General features: G+C 44.3%; 1 protein-coding gene across 1 annotated transcript in view; it reads right to left on the bottom strand.

The window, feature by feature from the left end:
- Mipep (mitochondrial intermediate peptidase) overlaps window positions 1-20,768 on the bottom strand; it is a 108,462-nt gene that overhangs the window by 67,433 nt on the left and 20,261 nt on the right. The window contains exons 8-14 of the mRNA XM_021181536.2: window positions 16,283-16,331; window positions 14,206-14,266; window positions 10,188-10,240; window positions 7,094-7,247; window positions 5,095-5,172; window positions 3,151-3,355; window positions 828-937 (exon numbers count right to left, since the gene is read on the bottom strand). Coding sequence (XP_021037195.1) covers window positions 828-937; window positions 3,151-3,355; window positions 5,095-5,172; window positions 7,094-7,247; window positions 10,188-10,240; window positions 14,206-14,266; window positions 16,283-16,331 — 710 coding nt within the window. The remainder of the gene's footprint in view (window positions 1-827; window positions 938-3,150; window positions 3,356-5,094; window positions 5,173-7,093; window positions 7,248-10,187; window positions 10,241-14,205; window positions 14,267-16,282; window positions 16,332-20,768) is intronic.

Here is a 20,768-nt window from a genome sequence, read left to right as displayed (position 1 = left end):
CCATTAGATACTCACAGAGAACTACTGAACTATAATTTTCATATCAATTTGGCAGTGTTTAAAATTGTAATGTGTCACACACACACACACACACAGAGACAGAAAAAAAACTTGATTTAAGAGATTTTCAGACTTCACACATTTGGATAATAAAGTTGCTAAGAAAACAACTCAAGCGAAGAAAACAAATGTCTGTGGGTGAAGCTCTTTGCAGTGAGACAACCTGGAATGCCTGGCCCGGTACACAGCAGGGCAAAGTAGAGACAGTTTCCTCATGGGCTAAAGATAGGACGGAAAGGGGATTATTTGGTATCAGATACAAGGCAGCTACTTTTCTGCATCTGACCATGGATGGGAAATATGATTTGACAGCTTGCTGGAGAGGTAGTGTCTAAGAAAACAAAAGAAATACACACAAAAAGTTCAACGGGATTCAGTAGGCCATAGGTAGAGCCAATCATGACAAACTAATGCACACTACAGTGCCATCGGTAAGAACCCCTTACCCAAAATGCCTGTGACCAGAACTAGTTCGGATTTTGAGTTTTTTCAGGTCTGGGGTTATCTGCACATACCCAGCTAACACAGCACAGAAACAAGACCCAACTCTTCGTGGGAAGTCGCTCTTTCACAGACATGTTACATCACACATGTACCTGCAGGCCATGCCATGTGGCATTTTGTTCTGTGTATTATGCTGTGACTATGACCTGTCACATGAGGGCCAGTCTGTGATTTTTCTACTTGTGGCGCCACGTCCGGTGTCTAAAGTTTTGAATTTTAAATTTCAGGACTGGGGATGATTAGCCTGCATTAGTTGTTCCTACCTGAGCAGTCTGATAATGCTTGGCGAACTGACTGACCACTCGGTAATCATTTGAAAAGTACTCCATCAGAATAGATGGAACTTCAGCAAAGTCAGTAGGGCACCTGGTCCCTAAAGAGAAGAGGGAAAAAAAATAGTTATACTTAAATCAACATGTTTGTCTTTCATATTACGTGATTTTAAAAACTTGTTTGTACTTCTGATGAACTATGATAAGCTTTAATTCATTGAACCAATATTTTGCTCCATGAAATTATTGTACATATTTGCAGAAAAGTTTATTATAATCCTATAATTTTTTCTTTATATTAAAAGTAAAACAAAATATTTGCACAGCTGCTGAAATACCTTACAAAGCAACGGCTCACACCCTCTCCACATACTTGTCCTTTGCTATGCTGGCTTGACATGAAATATAAATTAAAACCCTCTTACAACCAATAAGGTATTTGTATTTAATTCACTGAATTCCATTTCCAAATGCTTTTAGCCTTAGTTTATTTCCAAAGGACTTTATTTAAGCTACATACTGCTCTTTGTAACAAAGTCAATCTTTGGTAAGAAAAATCAATATTTTAAATTCAAAGTTCCTTAAGGCAACAAATCTCTAAGAACCTCCTGGTGATGGTCTTTTGTTCCAGTCAGCCCGCCCACACGCTTTTCAAACATCATTTTCTTGCCTAAGTTTTGTGTATTCAGAGTTAGTTAATGAGCAATGGATGCTAACACCTTATCGGGAAGTGATCAAATGCTAACCACTAATGGTAGTGAACTGAGGACTTCAGAAGAAGTACAGCCAGAAACCGTGGTGCACACCTGTGATCCCAGTACCTGGGAGGTGGAGGCAGGATGGTCAGGTGTTCAAGACCACTTTGAGTTATACAGTGAGTTCAAGTCTAGCCTGAGTAATACTGTAGAGGAATTTTAATCCAGGAACATGACTGCTCTGACAAGGACTCCCACATCTAAAGACATTCTAGGTCTGTGTAATGGAGCTGTAATGACACACCTTTAATCTCTCTTGCTGGAATATAATCACTCCCTTAGTACACACCTTTAATCCCAAACAATGAAGGTAAATTTAGTTTGTAGAAGGAAGCAGCCATGTTTGAAAGTGACATCAAATTGAGGGGCAGACAAGGTAATGAGTCAAAGATAGGATACGCCCAACTCTCATAAGAGCAGCACAGGGAAGAGCAGCAACTTAAGAGAGCAGAGCACAGACACACAGATGTGCGTGCATACACACAAACACACACACACACACACACAGAGAAGGGTTTTTTTGTTTGTTTGTTTTTTGTTTTTCGAGACAGGGTTTCTCTATATAGCCCTGGCTGTCCTAGAACTCATTCTGTAGACCAGGCTGGCCTTGAACTCAGAAATCCACCTGCCTCTGCCTCTGCCTCCTAAGTGCTAGAATTAAAGGCGTGCGCCACCACTGCCCAACAACAAAGAGAGTTTTATCAGCATAGTTTTCAGAGACAGGTTGCAAGTGAGAACAACATGAGCCAGAGAACAAGGAGTCAGAAGATTAGAACACATTGCCAGAGTTAGTTTGAGGCCAAGCAGAGCAATTCAGTCAGAAGCCGAGAGAATCAAGATTGAATCAGTCAGCTTGAACAGGAGTTTGGGCCAGAACAGGTGAGTTGAACCAGCCAGCCAGTGTTCAGAAAGAGCTAGAAATGGAGTTTATTCATCAGTAAGCCTCTGAGACAACAATTACATCTGGCAAATAAAGGTTACTTTTACATTATACAGTGAGTTCAAGGCCAGCCTGAGTTATTGAGGTTAAAGCCAGTGTGGGCTACTAAAGATCTTGTCTCAAAGAAATTTAAAAAAAACAAAACAAATAAACAACAACAAAAAAAATACCTTAGAGAAAAGAAAGGTAAGAATAAAATCGTGAATGTAATCAGGCATCATTAAAACTTCATAAAGCATAATAACATTATTGCACAGAAGTAGTACATATAAAAATACTTTATCATACTTTTAAGAATCAATTTTGTTTTGTAACAAAATACATGGAGTTTTATTTTAAATCAAAAAAAGAAACATTTAACTCAGTAATTGTGCCAGGGACTAGGGAGACACATACCTACTCTCTTCACACACACAAGTGTAAGTTCTTTGTGTCATCATAAAGTATAAATGGGTACAAATTCAAGAATGACACCTGAGATTTCCTCCCTTTAAGAGAAAACAACATGAAAGGTCCTGGTGTGCAGCAGTGACAAGATGAGGTCATCTGAGATGAAAGATCTTAGACAGCAATGGCCATACACTAAAATGACCAGATTCCTAAAGCAAGCCTTCCTTACCAGTGACATGTTGGTACCGAGTTCGTCCAAGCATTGAATGCATGGCATGGCCCATTTCATGGAAGAGATTTTCCATCATTCCTGGAGTTAATAATGTAGGGAAATCCCTGGAAGCATGAGGAAGATTCAGCATGAGAACGACCACTGGAAGCTGATAGCTGCCATCTTCCTTTAATCTGCCTCCTCGGATGGTGAAGTGGCAATCCTTTGAGGAGGGAAATATACAGAGGCAAAAGTGTTAGACACTATAAAGAGCAAGTCTAGATATGAAACTCTATAGAAATAGTGAGTTCAGCCATCTAACATACTCTATTTTTATCCTCTATATCTACTTCCTTTTCTTTTTCTAAAATTTTAGTTTTTAAGCCACTAAAATGTATTGATGAATTTTATTCATCTACTCCAAAAACATGCTTTGACCTGATGTGTACAGGGCTGGGAACAAAGGTACCGAAGAGCTGAAACCCACACTAGTGTTAACAGTGAGTAAGAAAAGGTACTGATGGCCCTGGTGTCAGGCAACCAGCAGAAAGTCTTCCAGTATGCCATCCTTGTTCCTGAGTAGCCAAGGCCTGATTTACATAAGCAGAGTCAGGAGCAGACAGACTGTCACTCCTTCACAAGTGAAGGAGACGTGAGACCGATGTCTCTCAGTTCAGAAAACACAACTGAAACTAAACCTTCAAGATGTCAAGTGCTGTACCCAAGTTGGATGTGTAGCCTCTCAGATCCGAACCCAGATGAGTGTCAGAGTCCAGGGCTGAGAATTCTTAAACTGCCACCCATTTAAAAAAGAGGGAGAAGCAGGGACCCAGTGATGTTGATTCCTGTTAGCCACATCACCAAGGAAAGCAATTTGCCCCCACAAGCCTGATCTGCAGAATGGAGAATGCTACCTGCCAAATCCCAAACTGAGCATGTCTCCGATGCTCACTTCTGTTCACTTTGGAAACGTGGCTCACTATTAAATGGCAGGCACTGGTTTTTTTTCCCTGTTATAATTGTTAACCTGAAGTCATGGCACTTCCCCTTGGGTTTCGTGAAACTGCTATAGGGGATCTGTGCAAATGTAGTGTGCAGCAAAAGGGAAGAAGGCAGTCTGTGTGTTTTCCATGCTGTGAGCTAACTGGTAGCAGAACAGCATCCATGGACCCAACAACAGTGGGAAAAAGGGTTTCTTTGGTACACCTCCAGGTCATAGTCTACCACTGAGAGAAATCAAAACAGTAATTAAAACAGGAACTGAAGCAAAAAACTATGGAGTAACAGTGCTTGCTAGCTTACTCTCTCGTGCTTTATGATACACCCCAGGACCACCTAATTAAAGACAGTATCAACTGCAGTGGGCTGAGACCACCTACATCAACTAGCGATCAAGGCAATCCCTCACAGATGTGTCCACAGATGAGCCCGGCAAAGAAGACAACTACTCAACTGAGATTCTTCTAGGCTGTGTCAAGTTGACAGCACTAAGTAGGACAACTGTCTATCAAGGAAAGGGGTTGAGAGCTGGGGCTCTAGACAGCATGTTTAAGGTCAAGGCCTGAGAACCTCTATCTGAGCAAGTGCATAACCTCACTGGCTTCATTGTGTCAAAGGCTAATTCAAAAGGCTGGGGTAAACATTAAAAGGTGTGAATATATAAAGCACTTATGTACTGGTTTTAAAAAACAGGAGCTTCTAAAATGTTACCAGTCATTACTATTAGTTTAGTTTACTATCACATTCCAAAACCGAGTAGTAATTATCGATCCATGCAGTTCCTCTCAGGATCTTTATTATTTTCAAATTCTCTCCTATTTTCACATTTACATATTTGGAAACTCTTTGGTGGTGCCTTTAAATACTATGTAATTGTAAAAATGACATACATGTAAGGTTCACATTCATACTGATAAACTGCCGGCCACTTCTGGACAAGCCAGCTTGTAAAAGAAGGCTTACCTGCTGTGGCTTGTTTGCTCTCTGGAAAAAATCACAGTAAATGTGCCCCAGCAGCCCTTCAGATTCATGAACGACAGCCTAGAATACAAGTTTAAATTTAATGGTCAGTGACCTGTGACCACATCAAAAACTCAAAACAAACAAACAATGCAAAACAGAAACCCACGGGACCCTGTATGATAAATATCCACAGCCCTAGCTATGGCCATTGTCTTAGTCAGGGTTTCTATTCCTGCACAAACATCATGACCAAGAAGCAAGTTGGGAGGAAAGGATTTATTCGGCTTACACTTCCATACTGCTGTTCATCACCAAGGAAGTCAGGACTGGAACTCAAACAGGTCAGAAAGCAGGAGCTGAGGCAGAGGCCATGGAGGGATGTTCTTTACTGGCTTGCTTCCTCTGGCTTGCTCAGCCTGCTCTCTTATAGAACCAAGACTACCAGCCCAGAGATGGTCCCACCCACAAGGGGCCTTTCCCCCTTGATCACTAATTAAGAAAATGCCTCACAGCTGGATCTCATGGAGGCATTTCCTCAACTGAAGCTCCTTTCTCTGTGATAACTCCAGCTGTGTCAGGTTGACACAAAACCAGCCATTACAGCCATTTTAATGTTTTTCCTGTTTTGTTTTTTGTTTTGTTTTACTATATCCTAAATTTCTCAATATAGTCACTGATTTGCTCCACTTCTGGAGCCTAGGACTTGAGTCCTGTGTTCAGGGGCGACATTCTCCTTGAGCCTGTATCACATTTTCCCTTCCTCTACATTAACTACACCGACCACGGCCCTTCAGAGAAGGCCCCCCACAAAACAACCCAAAAGATTTGGAGAGAAAGGCTGGGTTGACAATTTTAGTGGCAAATTATTTTTCTTCCCTGTCTTATGCAACCCTTGAATCCAGAACTGACAAAACACAGCTCGGTCCCCTACACAGTCCTTCGGCTCCATCTTGCCGTGTTTTTCTGAACTTGGCGATTACGATTTGCGGCTGTCAATTTTCAAGCAGATGTATTTACTCCCTCCCTTCCTCCCCGCCTCCCTCCCTCCCTCAGCACCTACAGAGCACCTCCTGGGTGCCAATTTTTTTTCAAGGCACCAAAGAGATGGCAGTGGACACCATGGCCTGGTGCTGTCCCAGAAGGCCAAGGTTGCCACTCGCACCTGTCACTGGCTTTGGTTTTGTTTTAGTTTTTGTTTATACTACATCTTGATTTTTCCCTAACACATATATTTAGGAAGTTAGTAACATGACACGATATTTTGTGAACAGCATCAGAGATAAGAGTGTTCTCCTATCTTGACCTGCTTCACCCCTATCCCATGCTCAAAGCATGGCCAAAAGGCAGCATGACAGCTGGCAGGACCAGGCACACAGTGGAGCAAGCCCAGCAGGCATGCAAGGAAGAGATAAATGGCACTGCCCCATGAAACTTTGGGGTAAATTAATATAGGGCCAAGAAAGCCACAACCTTCTGAGGAAAATATCTAAAATAGTCAACCCCAAGGAAAAGTGGGTCTTAGTAGAAGAAAGGCAGAACTCTGGGCTTGATGTTGTCAACAAAGCCAAATGAATCAGACACAGGATAAAGTGAATGTCTGATGCAAAGACCACTGCAGACACATGAAAATGCCTGAGAAATAAGGGAGCGATGTGGGACTAAAAAGGGACAGGTCAGTTGCCATTATATGAGCAACCATAGACTTTCCAACAACTAGAATTCATCACCATTGGGAGAATGTAAATGGGAACCAGCGTTTTATCAGGTTCCCTGACAACACCTGCTTTGGAGAACTAACTCTGTTGTCCCACATTCAGGTCCTTTGTGCACGGTCCTAAATCACAAGTGGTGCTTGAACTTTTCATGAAGGAGAAATGAGCTGGGCACCCTGTCAGAATACAGTTAGCGCAAAGGAGAAACTGCTGGGGACCCACAGCCACTGCCACATGGCCACACGGCCACGGGGCCCTAGGTGCTGCCACAGCAGGGAGAGGCTTACCAGCTTCCGGACGTCATTACACCACACCTCTCCTTTGAAGGTCTGCTCTGCATATAAGGTGATGCCCAGCAGTTTGTTAAATAAGACATTCAGGCCTTCCATGCAAGCTCCAAGGGATAAAAACGGGCAGTATAAACTGGGCTCAATATTATACCTAAGAGACGGAAGAAGAGGCTAACAGCGTTAGTTCTATTTATTTTCAGAAAGTAAATTCAGTTAACTGTTCATCTAGGATTCACAGAAGGGGGGTACAGTTGGCAGTCTGTAGTCTCTGGTTCTACACCCAACAATTCAATCAATGATAGCAGAAAACATGTGAGAGTAGAGATGTGTTTGCTGTATGGACTGATTTTTTAAACTTATGAGCCCCATCGTTGCATGGCTTGGATCCTGGAGCCATGACTGAGTCGGTGATGGAATGATGAAAGGACAGACACACAGACACAGAAAAATGGGATTGGATGCTATGAGCTCCCTGGTGGTAAGGCCACAGCACTTTAAAAATCCCAGTGTGTTTACTATATACAGGTGAACAGGGCAGGGGATGTGGGGGGTGGGGTGGGGGGGTAGGGTTGTTTCACACAGCTGAACAAAGAGTTGAGGTTATGACATCCAGACGAACAAGGAGGCAGGATTACTGTACACAGTTGAATGAGGAGATAAGTTTAGCTAATCTCAGTAGGAGCAGCATCTGTAGGGGAGCACTGTTCAGGCCATAAATACCCTAGGGGAGAAGGCTATGGTGGGATTTTCTGCACACACTGCTGCCATCCCTTTGAGTGGCACCTGGGGAAGGCTTTGCCACTCTCACAGGGCTTAGGCACAGGTCCGTGACATGGCCTTGCCAAATTGTGCACAGTCACTCAGAATTCACTTATTTCCTACATGTAAGGACTATTTTTTGTTATTATTGTCTTTCTTTTCTCCTTATCCCATAAACAATGGAGGATAATGACCAGTGAATTAGGTATTATAAGAGACGGGGCTGGAGATATGGCTCAGCGGTTAAGAGCACTAACTGCTCTTCCAGAGGTCCTGAGTTCAATTCCCAGCAATCACATGGTGGCTCACAACCATCTGTAATGGGATCTGGTGCCCTCTTTCGGTGTGTCTGAAGATAGCAACAGTGTAGTCATATACATCCAATAAATAAATAAATTTTTTAAAAACAGAGACAGGAAGTGGGGAAGCAATGAGAACCAGCCTGTCTAGGGTACATAGAACTGTGCTAAAAGAAGGTGAGTCTGCCCTGGATGCTGAAGAAGAGAGAAGGTTGTGACCGTGAAGGGACAGAAATTTAAAGACACAACTTCAGAGAAGCCTTGAGATCTCAGGCCTTCAGGACCAACAAGGGTGTGTTGCTGCAGCTGTGGGGGAAGGTCCCTGCAGAGGACACAACCAGGTGTCACCATCTGATCAAGGGCAGATCCCAGGGCTTTCAGAAGAAGGGGTGGAGGGAGACAGCACAGACACAGCTACCACCACCTAGAGAGGGACACCACGCGACTCGGAAGAATCCAGGGCAAAAGGAAGGAAGGGAAGCGCCAGGCTTCTGACAGACACTCAAGGGACCCAGAAGCCACCACTCCCTCTAACAGCAGCAGCAATGGGAACAAATGGACAGCAGCAGGACCCGGTAGCATCCAGGTCACATAGCAAACCGGTCCCTCAAAACCGGAGTGACAGGCAGGAAGCCACAACTCCCTCATCGTGTACAATACACTACATGTGCAAGAGTTTACATCCAGGATCCCTCCAATCCCCAAATTTAAGGTCGAGGAAAATCTCTCCTGCCAGTCGTTGGTAGAAGAAAAGGCACCATTCTGGAATATTGCCAGAACATTCTGTTCTTCCTACGGCCTGCCCTCAAAAGAAACTATTTAACCAAAACCTAACCGAAAAGTCCAGGGAGTTGAGGGTTGGAACTGATGTAGAAATACCCAAACCAAGCATCATCGGCCTCTAGACCCACCCCAGCAAGGAGGGAGGGGCTGAGAACACTGTGGAGGTCACCCAAGGGCACCAGCCATCAAGCTCAGCTGCTGTCACTCAATGCCCTCGCCGGGGCACAAAGCAACAGAGTGCCCAGTCTAAGGCAGGAACTCGCTGAGATGTGGCTGAATATCCTTTTTCTCTTTACTGACTCAATGCTGCTGATGGTTTGTGTAGTACAGAGACAGAGTGCTATGACCTATTTGTAGCATGAGGCGTGCTTGGGGTTCATCAGAGTTGCAGATAAGCAGGGAATAAATAATAGGAAACTGTCCTTTCTGAAGACATCCTGATGGCAGGCACCAACCAGCACACACCCAGGGCACCAAGGCTTGCTGCTGGCAGGAAAAGACACCACGTCTACCCAAGCATGAAGAGCGGAACCCAACCTCTGACAGGGCAAATTAAACAACTCTAGAAAATGGCCCCTGAGGGTCAGGGCAGGGATAGGGCCAATAGTTCTTAATGAACATCTTTGTTCTAATGTTTTAAACCATGCAAATGTACTGCCTTTTCAAAAATAAATTTTCATTTCAAACAAAACTATTTCAGGTATTTTACTCATCTCTTCATGTCGTTCATATATCTTTTGCATACTTGAAAGACTCAATTCTCTGAAGAATCTAACTAAAAAAGCAGAGAGCCACAGTCCTTCATTCCACTGCGGTCTTCCCCACATCACTCCTGGGCAGGCCTAGCACACGCTAAGTCTCCACTGCTTCTGAACAGGTTGTTTTTCTTCTGAAGGAGCATCTGAAGTTCTTAACACAAAGCAGAAAAGCCCCACGTGGAGTGGGAACTTAAGGGTCCTTTGGAGTCAGTTGTGTTGGATGGTGTTTTGCTGGGGCAAACACGTGAAGGAGGGTTTTCCTGAAGTGGATACAGGTGAACAAGCTAAGGCAGACAGGCTCGTGAAGGAACACTTCACTGAAGCAGATGCAGATGAAAGGAAGGCCACAGCTCTGCCATCAGGGAGAGACACGTCTCAGGGAAGGCAGGTGTGTGATGGCGGTACCCAAGCAGCTGTACAGCTAACGTGCAAAGTGCTCAGTTCACAGAGCCCCCATCTTCCTTTCATAGGGGCCTTTCTGGAGAAGCTTACCTCTCTGCACGAATCACACCGCTGTAGTAGGGAGGGTCCCAAGGCATTAGTTTCTGAAAGGAAATGGTTCACTGTCAGCAAAGATATTGATTATCTATTTTTATCAGAAACTTGGCCAGATAATAAAATATAAGCCAGTTTTTTTTAAAACATATATTTAAAAAAAATTTTTTAACCATGGTAAGGCACAATTTGACTTTTCTGTAGCCAACGCATAGAGATACAAATAAGGCATAACCCTAGAATTTGGGGCCAAGGTAAATGACATTCTAAAGTGTAATCAACAAAAGTCAACATTAATGGATTAAATCAGCCAGAATAAAAGTTTTCTCAAAACACAACCCATATATAAGTCCACAAAATATACTGCAGGTAGTAAAATGAGATGAACAAGAAGGTTAGGGTATGGACCCTAAACTAAAGCAACCATTTAAAATGTAACTGAGACAGAGGCAACGCCAATCAAGAGCAGGACATGGCTGCTGAGACTTACAATCAATCCCAGCCCTCTGGAGGCTGGGGCAGGACCCCAAGTTCAAAGCCCTGTGCTAAAAGGCCAAATCATGTCTAATAATAATAATAAAAATAATAATTACTGTCTGACAGCCAGGGAAGGAAGCTAAAAGCAAGCCTGAGCACCTGAATGGATGGTTTTCCCAATCAGAGGTCAAATTACTTAGACTGTACATGATGGCCACTCACTGAGTACCTGCTGATAAGTCAACAGCACAGCCCACACAGGCACAACACCTGGCTCTGGATTAGGGCTCAGCATGCCAGCTGGCCTGTGTCCCTCACCTTCCTGAGTTTCAGGTTAGCATCCCGAGGAAGCAGGTCTGCCTACCCACATGGCACCATGGCACATTGGGCACAGCACATGTAGCCATGTAAGAGAGCAGACTCGTGGTCTTTCTCAGCGTGAGCACCTGAAAGGCAGGGATGGTTTCCCAGAACCTCCATCTGCCAGCTCAGTACCCAGTTTCCAGCTCCTCTAGCTCTCAATTATTCACCACCTATGGATGGCAGAGTAGGGCTCCTACCACAAACATAAGCAGACAGCAGCCTTAGTACATGGTCTAGAAGGGCAAAGTAAAATCAGAAGGGAGCAGTTAAGTTAACGCATGGTGGGCATGGGAGGATAGCTCAGTCAATAAAGTTCTTGCTGTGAAATAATGAGGATCTGAATTTAATCCCCAAAACACAGGTAAAACACTGAGTGTGGCAGTTTATATTTGTAATCCAGCACCAGGAAAGAAAAGACAGGAAAATGCCCAAGGCTCAATGGCTGAACGGCCATTTTGGCTGAACCATTGAGCTCTGTTCCAATAAAAGATCCTAGCTCAAAAAATAAGATGAGGACTTGCAAACTCTATATGCCCCAGTACAGGGGAACACCAGGGCCAAAAAGTGGGAGTGGGGGGAGGGGAGTGGGGGGGAGGGGATGGGGGACTTTTGGGATAGCATTGGAAATGTAAATGAGGAAAATACCTAATAAAAAAATATTAAAAAAAAAAAGAAAAAAAATAAGATGAGCAGCTGATAAGAACAGACTTATGAAGCTGACCGCTGGCTTCCATACATATGCACATGCACCCTTCCACACAGCTCACCCTAAACCACAACCCATCTTTTATGCAACAAAAAAAAGAACACACAAAATTTATTGTATGCCTAAAACACAAATATCAACTTGACTAGAACAGAGACTACAGGAGAAGATGAGGACTTCACCAACGTTTGCCGGACTGCCTGTATCCAGTCAAACAAACTATTGGTAGGAAAGGAACAGTGTACATCAGCTTTGACTGAATTGGCTTTCTACAACATATTTTTAATTGTTTGGTCCACCCGACTGGATTCTGATCTCTTCCCTGGTATCCTGTATGGATGTGCCCACCCCAGGCCAGGTACAGCGAGGCCCCTGACTGGCATGCTGCTTTAACCCTATGCAGTCCAGCACTGTATACTCTACTTCTTAGTGGGTAGGTCTGGGAAACTGGCATAGTTTCCAAATCTACAAGGCTCCTTTCTGTACATCCCCCCATGCCTATAGCTCTGAAAAGTTTTATCAAATTAAGAATCATCAACAGTAACACCTATGAAAGAATGGTGTAGACAACCCCAGAAAGCCTGTAGTACCTTAGAGCCATGTGGAGACAAAAAACCGAATGTCTGCAACCCCATCACTTCAGAACATCCCAAGTGCCTGGGCAACAGTCTAGCCCCAAAGACACTTGGTCTATACTATCAGATCATATGACCTTATGACTGAAAACAACACGTATAAGTAATGGTATATTAACTCTCCAACCTGTGTCATAACTTGGTTCACACTGCTCTTGGTCAGTTGTCTCTTCCACAAAATATCACACTGATCTATACTATATTGATAACGTCTTGCTGACAGGACCAATTGAACAACAGGTAGCAGCCACTTTGACTTCTCTGCAATGCATCTGCACCCTGGGGATGGGAACTAAGTCCTACCAAAACCCAAGGGCCTCCCACCTAGTAAAATGTTTAGGAGCCCAGGGGTATGGGACATGCAGAGATACTCCTTTCAAGGTGAAAGATCAATTATTGCACCTGGCCCCTCTCATCACCAAGAAAGAAGCCCAAAGCTTAGTGGGCCTATTTGGATTCTGGAGACAACACATTCTTCACTTGGGTGTGTTACTCTGGCCCATACACCAAGTGACTCAAAAATCCTGCTAGCTTTGAGTGGGGCCTGGAGAAGGCTCTTAGACAGACCCAAGCCATCACACAGGCTGCTCTATGGACCGTATGATCCAGCAGGTACTGGGGGCGTAAACACAAGGTTAACACTGAAGTTCAAACTGCCACCTGCTAGATCAAGCCTCCACTAGGCTTCATCAAAAGCTACAATGAAATGGTTAGTTGACTTTCCATAGAATAGAAGCAGTGTCTCATAAATACACCTTCTGTAAATATACATTTGCACATGTGCACACACCAACCAATTGATAAAAATGCCGGGTTTCCAGGCAGGCAGACCTATGTATCAAATACTTCAATACCAAGTTCACTAAGACGAAGCATTAAAAGGACTACACAGGCTTTCAGGAAATCGAAAGGAAGTCCAAGAATCAACAATATGAACCCACGTATGTGACAGTGGCATGACTATTATGGAGTAATGAAATGCTTTCAGACTGGATTTGAGGCCACGCCACAGGAACTCATGTCTGTTATATTGTAAACCTGACTAGAAGCCATGGCTACAAAAGTCACGGGCCCTATGGCTGAACCTACTATGGTTTCTTAGCTAAGTAGAAACAACATCAAACTGCCTTCCACACACTATGTCTATACCCACAGACCAGTTCTGCTCAGCCTCTGACTATTACTGCAGGAACTCATAACTGGTTGAAGTGCTGGGAGTGAGTGACTGATGAATGTTCGGCCCATACAGGTCATCTGCATCACCCCCTCCTAGGCATGTGACCTTGGAAGAGGGCGACTTGGAAAGAATGTAAGAGCTGGAGTGGTGGGAAGGCATGTGGTAAAATGCTATCTTCTAGACATAGGGGTTGTTGCACCCATAAACTCAGCAAGAGTGGCTTCGTACACCAGACCTGCCTATCAATATTCCTTTTTAAGGGAAAACTGAGGCTAAAAAGGTCCTACCTCTTCCTAAAGAGCTACAGACAATTAATGGCTGCTGAGGCTGGGGAGATCATATTCCACTGGTAAGTTGTCCTTGCTCAAGTAAATAAACAACCCACCACCCAAGGTTATATAGGCACCCATGTCAAATGCAGTGACACACACACTCACAAAAGATATGAGGGGGACCAGATGGGAAAAGGAAAGGGTTTCCTGGGAAGGAATAAGAGGCCAATGGGGAGGGAAATACAATCAAATTATTCTATTCACATGTATGAAACTGTAAAGAACAAATCTAAAGTTACACAAAGAAAGTTCTAGAATAAAGAGATACGGCTTTCAGTTGAAATTGTGTTTATATTATTTGAAAATTTCCAATGTATTTACTTACAGAATTTTGAGGATTTAGTTTTGTTTTCATTCCTTGCATCATCTCGAAATCTTTTCTAGTTCTGCAAAACAAGTCTATTGTTACTTATTAAGGAAAAAATTTAGTATTTGCAATGAGAATAAACTTTATAAGCTTTCCAACAGTGATGGTAAATTTGGGCATGTCTTTCACTATAGAAGTAAACTGTGACTAATCTGACTTTTCCTGAAGTGTTGTATGGAACTCATAGATCGTCGGGTCTTGATGAGTTCTACTGTATGCACAGTGTCGGCGAATGCCTTGAAAGCGTGGGAAAACAGAAGCACGTGGAGATTCACCAGCAGACTTTAAGTCAGCAAGCACCAGCTCCTCTCTAGAAAAATGTCATATGGAGCTCACTCACAGCTGGTACTCACCGCTTCCCCTATGGAAAAATTGAGCAGTAGGAAGTATCATTTGGAATTTACATACATGCATGCATACATGCATACATGCATACAACTAGAAGATACATTTGCTGAAAATGTGATCTATACATAAGCAGAGAACTCTTCAGGCAAAAGTAGGAAAACGAAGAAACTTCTTAATCACAGTCCCTCCTCATTGGAACAGAGACAGGGGTTCACTGACATTGTAAGACTTTTCAAAGTGCCAAATATGAACCGAATTAGAAAGCACAAGTTTAAAATCCAAAACAGATATGACTGGAGAGATGGCCCAGTGGTTAATATAAGTTCTATGGCTTCCAGAGGACCTGGGTTCGGTTCCTAGTACCAGACAGATAGTTGCTCATAACTTTCTGTAACTCCAGTCCCAGGAAATCTGATGCCCACTTCAAACCTTCACAGACACCAGGCATGCACACAGCTCATATACACATGTGCAGACAAAACAGTCAACACATACAATAAACCTTTAAAAAGTTTCAAAACAGAAATCTGACCCAACACGCTCCTATGGTTAAAAAATAAGACAGCTTTGTGAGGCAGACAAGAGACCACAGGCCTGAATTTCCAAACCACAGCACACTTTCTCCAAACCATAGCACACCTCTTCTAAACCATAGCGCACCTCTTGCCGGAACCCCGGCTATAATAGGACAAGGTGGCCATGCCTCCTCTGAGTGCTGGAAGAGAGATCACTGAGGCAAGAACCAGAGGGAAGGGCAGAGACAACAGCAAGGTATCAAGGAGACCACCATCAAGTATGGGGGTAGGAAGCGGAATGCAGTGTGCTATTATAAACACCAAGGCAGAGAATCCTTACAACAAGAATTCCAAATCCGGAGACCCACTGTATCCAAGTTCTCTGTATTTACGTAACCCCAAGAGACATGCTGTATTATGAATTTGGTATCATTAGTGACATGGTTTCAAAATATATGGTCTTAACAACATGTTGGGCAGGGAGGTGGTGGCGCACACCTTTAATCCCAGCACTCGGGAGACAGAGGCAGAAGATCTCTGTGAGTTCAAGGTCAGCCTGGTCTATAGAACGAGTTCCAGGATAGCCAGAACTGCAGAAAAACCCTGTCTCAAAAACAAAAACAAAAACAAACAAAAGAGCATTTTGGAAAGGTGTTGCTGAGGAAAGTGGGTTGCTGAAGAGAACTGGCTAAGTTCTGAGATGAGCACTTCAGGGGGACTGCTGCCCTCAACATCTTCTTGGGGGATCATCTCTTGCCAACAGCTCTGACTCACATTTAAACTGACATTCTCAGTAAATTACGTCTTAATTGGTAAAACAAATCTCTTTTTAAAAAATGTTAGCTGTAGAAATTGAGGAGACATCTTAGATGGTGCACACATGTAGAGAGGACCCTAGGTGCACGACATGCCAGACCGGGGTTTAAGAAGAGGCGATAAGGGATCCCTGGAGCCAGCTGGCTGGCTGGACTACCTGAATTGACAAGCCCTGGGTTCAAGTGTCTCAGTGTATAGGGTAGAGACTGATAGAGGGCGCTCCCCACTGACGCAAGCGTCCACCTGCACACATAGTCAGATGGGAATACATGCAAACATAGATACGAACACAAAAACATACACTGCACACATAAGCTGGTTGTACAACTGAAATATTAAACAGAATTCAGACTAACCTTTCAGAGAGCTTTTCAGATAGCTTCTCAAGGAACTGCATGACAGTCTCTAGAGATGAAATCCAAAAGAAAAGGCCTTCAATTACGTGAAATAACATGGACATATATGTAAAAACTGCAATGTGAGGGTTTTCACACATGTAGTCTCCCCTAAAGTGATCGTTTTCAAGGTAGGCGGAGTTGTCTCTATATGACTGGAAAAATGACCATTTATTTCTAGACACTGATTACCTCCTGGGAAAAACAAATTAAACTTACAGAGTACTATACTAGTCCAAAACCTTAGACTGCACTCAGTGTTAAGAGCATGGACGGAAGGCAAAAGGAAAACAACCTGAAAGGACACCACACACCCCATTGATCCCCACTCAAGGACACCATTGGTCCCCACTCAAGGACCCCATTGCTCTCCATTTTGAGGACCAGGCCTGATTTTAAAAAAAGACCATAAGGCACTAGCTTCAGGAATAGACCGTAAGTCCCAGAAACTAGATCCTAAGAACAGCGCTAGGAAGAGACCATAAAATCCAGAACAAGATCATAAAACCCCTTCCTGAAGAACAGCCTGGGGATAACCACAGAGATGGGGAAATAGCTTATCTCAGAATGGGCCATCTGTGCTGGGCAGCCCTATGTTATCACATGGTTGAACATTTGTGACATAGGAATACAGACCACCAACCACACATGATTGAACATCCATGACATAGGAATGTAGTCCACTGAGTACCTGTGACCCCCGAGCACTCACTAATGAAATCCTTCTAGAGAGTTTCCCCAGTTCCCTCTAAGAAGGCTTATGTGCCTTTATCTGGAGTCGCCATTTCAAAGAATGGTTGACACCACCCCCCCCCACCCCCCCCCACCCCCGTATGCTGGTTGCTTCTACAGAATAAACACTCTTTGGTTTTGCATACTATCTGAATGGGCAGGGAGGAGTCCTTACCACTGCTGGTGCTGTAACCTGGTGTGACTCTAGACATCAGCAGTGGAGGGACCTCAAAACCTAAGAGAACCACCAGTAGGTCCAGCACACCTGACTTGTGTGCTATCCAACGTAGTCAGTGAGCGTTCCACGGCAATGCTGTGCATCCACTCACTACAGCCAAATTACAGGAGCCGTCTAGATGCCCATCAATAGATGAAATAATAAAGAAATAAGAGAGAAAGAAACAGAGAGAGACAGACAGACAGACAGACAGACAGGCAGGCAGACAGACAGACAGAAAAACAGACAGAGAAAACTCAGGCATAAAGAATTAACTTAAGTCATCTTCAGGAAACTGGACGGAACTGGAGATAAGTCATTGAAAATTTTTAACTTCTTCTTTGAGAATTTAACACACATATACAACGTATTTTGATCAGAGCTAACCTCCACTCCCCACGCTGACTTCTCCTAGGTACCCCCAGCCCCAAAAATGTCATGTCCTCAGATCATGTTATTAAGCAAAGTAACTGTAGACATACGTGACACAGAAAGGAGGATTATCTGAGAAGAGTTAAGGAGCTCACAGTAAGGGGGAGGCACAGGAGAGGGTAACGGAATGAAGAGGGTCAAAGTTCATGACATTTAAACAAAACAAGCCTCTGAAACTATCACCTTAGATAATATACACCGATAAAGACATAAATGATATCAGCAAGGTTTATAAAAATGGTTCTCCAAAAAGCCAAGTTTCCCTGGGTCACTGCTCTTCATTTACAGACAGCTGTAAATAACCTACCCAGGATCTACACCAAGCATAAGTAAACAAGGTCTTCCAATCGGTCTCCAGTGCTTGCTCGCTGCAGTGCTTCCACCACAGTCAGCAGCAGTGGGGACCCATGAGGTCAAACAGCAGAGCCCCTCGGTTCCCATGGAAGTATCCCATGCTGCCTTCTGCCCTCAAAGCCCGCGCAATGCTTTTATGTGTGTTCCAGTCACCACAAACACAGCCTTTATATTTTCCAGATGATCCTCTCTATGGGTTTAATTTCCTGCCCTCTCTTTAAACTATCTCCTTTCTGACTCAAACGAGAGGCTACACAGAGAGTGGGGCTGACCTACACCGCAACCAGCTCCCTGCCCTGTCATCTTCACAAAGTCTCACACTCACTCTCCCGGGTGCCAAGTTAACTGCGTCAGACTCTGAAAAGGAGACAAGAGCCTGCATCCGAAGCTCAAAGCTCTCCCACATCTCAGCTACCACAGACAACAGTTCCAAATAAACTTCCCCATATGCCTTTGATTTCCACACCGTCATGTTTTACTCAGTCACCCATGTTTTTTCCTGGTGATATGTGAAGAGTCTGGAAACAGTATATTAAAAAGACCGATGGAGGAGATGACATAGTTAGTAAAGTGTTTGCCATGAGGGTATGAGGACCTGAGTCCCAGCCTCCACATCACACAGGAAACACACACACACACACACACACACACACAGAGAGAGAGAGAGAGAGAGAGAGAGAGAGAGGTGTAGCAGCACTCGCCTACAACCCCAGCACTGGGAAGTAAAGGCATGAGGTTCCTTGGGGATTACAGGCCCGACAGTCCAGCCCAACTGGGTCTAGGTTCAAGGAAAAGACCACATCTCAAAAAAATAAAGTGGAGAACAACTGAGGAAAACACCAAGCATCTACCTCAGGCCTCCACATACGTGTGTGTGTGGGGGGTGTGTGTGTGTGTGTGTGTATGTGTACACAAATATACACCACTGAATGTGAGACTCCCTATAAATAAACCCGATGCCCGCTCACTAAGTGGCTATCTCTGACTCACCACCGAATGGATGGCCACTGTAAGCTCAGTCCCTCTCCTGCCCTGCTCTGTGAAAGCCCACCATTTCAACAATGTCATCACTGTCCTGAAACTCACAAGCCATCTAATCAGTTGACAAACAGCCACCTGCTAAATTAATATAGTACTGTTGTCTCTACTAATCATTTGGCTATAAACTTTAAATCCTCAAGGACACAGGTCACATCTCCTGTGACTGTGTACAGCAGTTTCTCCCAAAATGTCACCATACCAACCACTTGGCAGGCAGGCACCTGCTTGCCACAGATAGGTTCTGATTTTAGCTGCTGTGAGTCCCATGAACTCTAATAAGCCCAGCAGGGCCAACGGCCAGTCCCCAGTCCTCTCCACACTGCTCTGTCACTGGATTCAAGTCAGGGTGTCCCTCTGCTCTCCTTAGGAGAACAAACTCCGCTCCCTTTTCTTCTTAGTCACTGTCCTACCACTCCTCAGAGCACTAGTGGTTCTTCCTTGCAGCCTGACCTCAAAGCAGCCCTGAGCCAGTTCCTTCTGTTCCTCCTGGGCATACCCCTTAGTGACCTCATGCAGTCCCATGCCTTTGAGTAAATATTTCAACTTACATTTGTATCTCAGAGCCCACAGCCATGTGTCTACAGTGATCTCTTTCAAGACAACAGCATCTTTATTTTCTCTTGGAGCAAACCAGGCTCCTGGTACCCACTGCAGTGACTTGCTATCTTTCTAGCTACTCAGAGTAAAGCCCTCCCATCAAAACACGTGCAAAACTTCCATGCATCTGGAAGCCAGTGCCCACAGACCAATTGTACTGGCATCCTGGTCAAGATGCCATGGTTTCTCCTCATGAGTGCCACACAATAGCTTCCCTCCTCACCTTGTGCTGTGGCAGTCTAGTGTTCCTGCCAGGACCACTGTCATCACAGTCCAAGTCAGATCAGGGTTCCTCTCTGCCCAGACCCTGCAAAGCCCTCATCTCCCCCGGGACAGGTCTTCCCTCCTGCAGCCCTTCAACATAGCTCTCTCTTCATTGCTTAAGAAGCCCACTCTGGCTTTTCCTCTGATGTGTCTGGCACATTTCTCCCTTGAGACCTGGGCACACGGTTGCACGTTTTCCCCCAAGAGACTGCAGATTCATTCTGACAAACTGCCAGACCTGGCCTGAAGTATGCCACATCCTGCACGCACCATCCCGTTTCAACACGAGCCTCCCTGGCAAAGGCGGCATTACCGCACACTGAACACTACATCCTATCCCTACTCCATCTCTCTACAGCAACACCAACTGCACGAAGGAGCCATTCTCTTCTCCCTGCCACACTGACTGGTTTCCAGAGCTCAGCTGAGTTCCTGATGGAGTAGCAGCTCAGAAAGGTTTTCTGGCTCCCGCTAAGAGAATTGAGGAGCTGCAGAGGTGTGTGTTATTTCCTGCTGTGTCATGTATTAGCAACACGCCTAACCTTCATGACCAATCCCTACCTCACGGGGCTGGTAAGGGGTTAAATAGCATAACCCAGCTGCACTCCGTAATCTTCTAATAATATTTTATGTAGTACAAAAGCAAAAATACTGTATCTTAACCTCACTGATATTAGCAGTAATTTGAATGATAGTTGTAGCATACTCCTGCAATGTGGAACTAGGTCGGTGGAAGCAGGCCGATCAAGAGTTCAAGGCCATCCTCAACAACTTGAAATACACAGGTCTCAAAAGCAGAAAACAAAAATT

The sequence above is a fragment of the Mus caroli genome, unplaced genomic scaffold (assembly GCF_978045245.1).
Source record: "Mus caroli unplaced genomic scaffold, Mus_caroli_1 scaffold_12, whole genome shotgun sequence".
Lineage (NCBI taxonomy): Eukaryota > Metazoa > Chordata > Mammalia > Rodentia > Muridae > Mus > Mus caroli.
The sequence above is the reverse complement of the archived record's forward strand: the minus strand, read 5'-3'. Positions and strand labels throughout refer to the sequence as shown.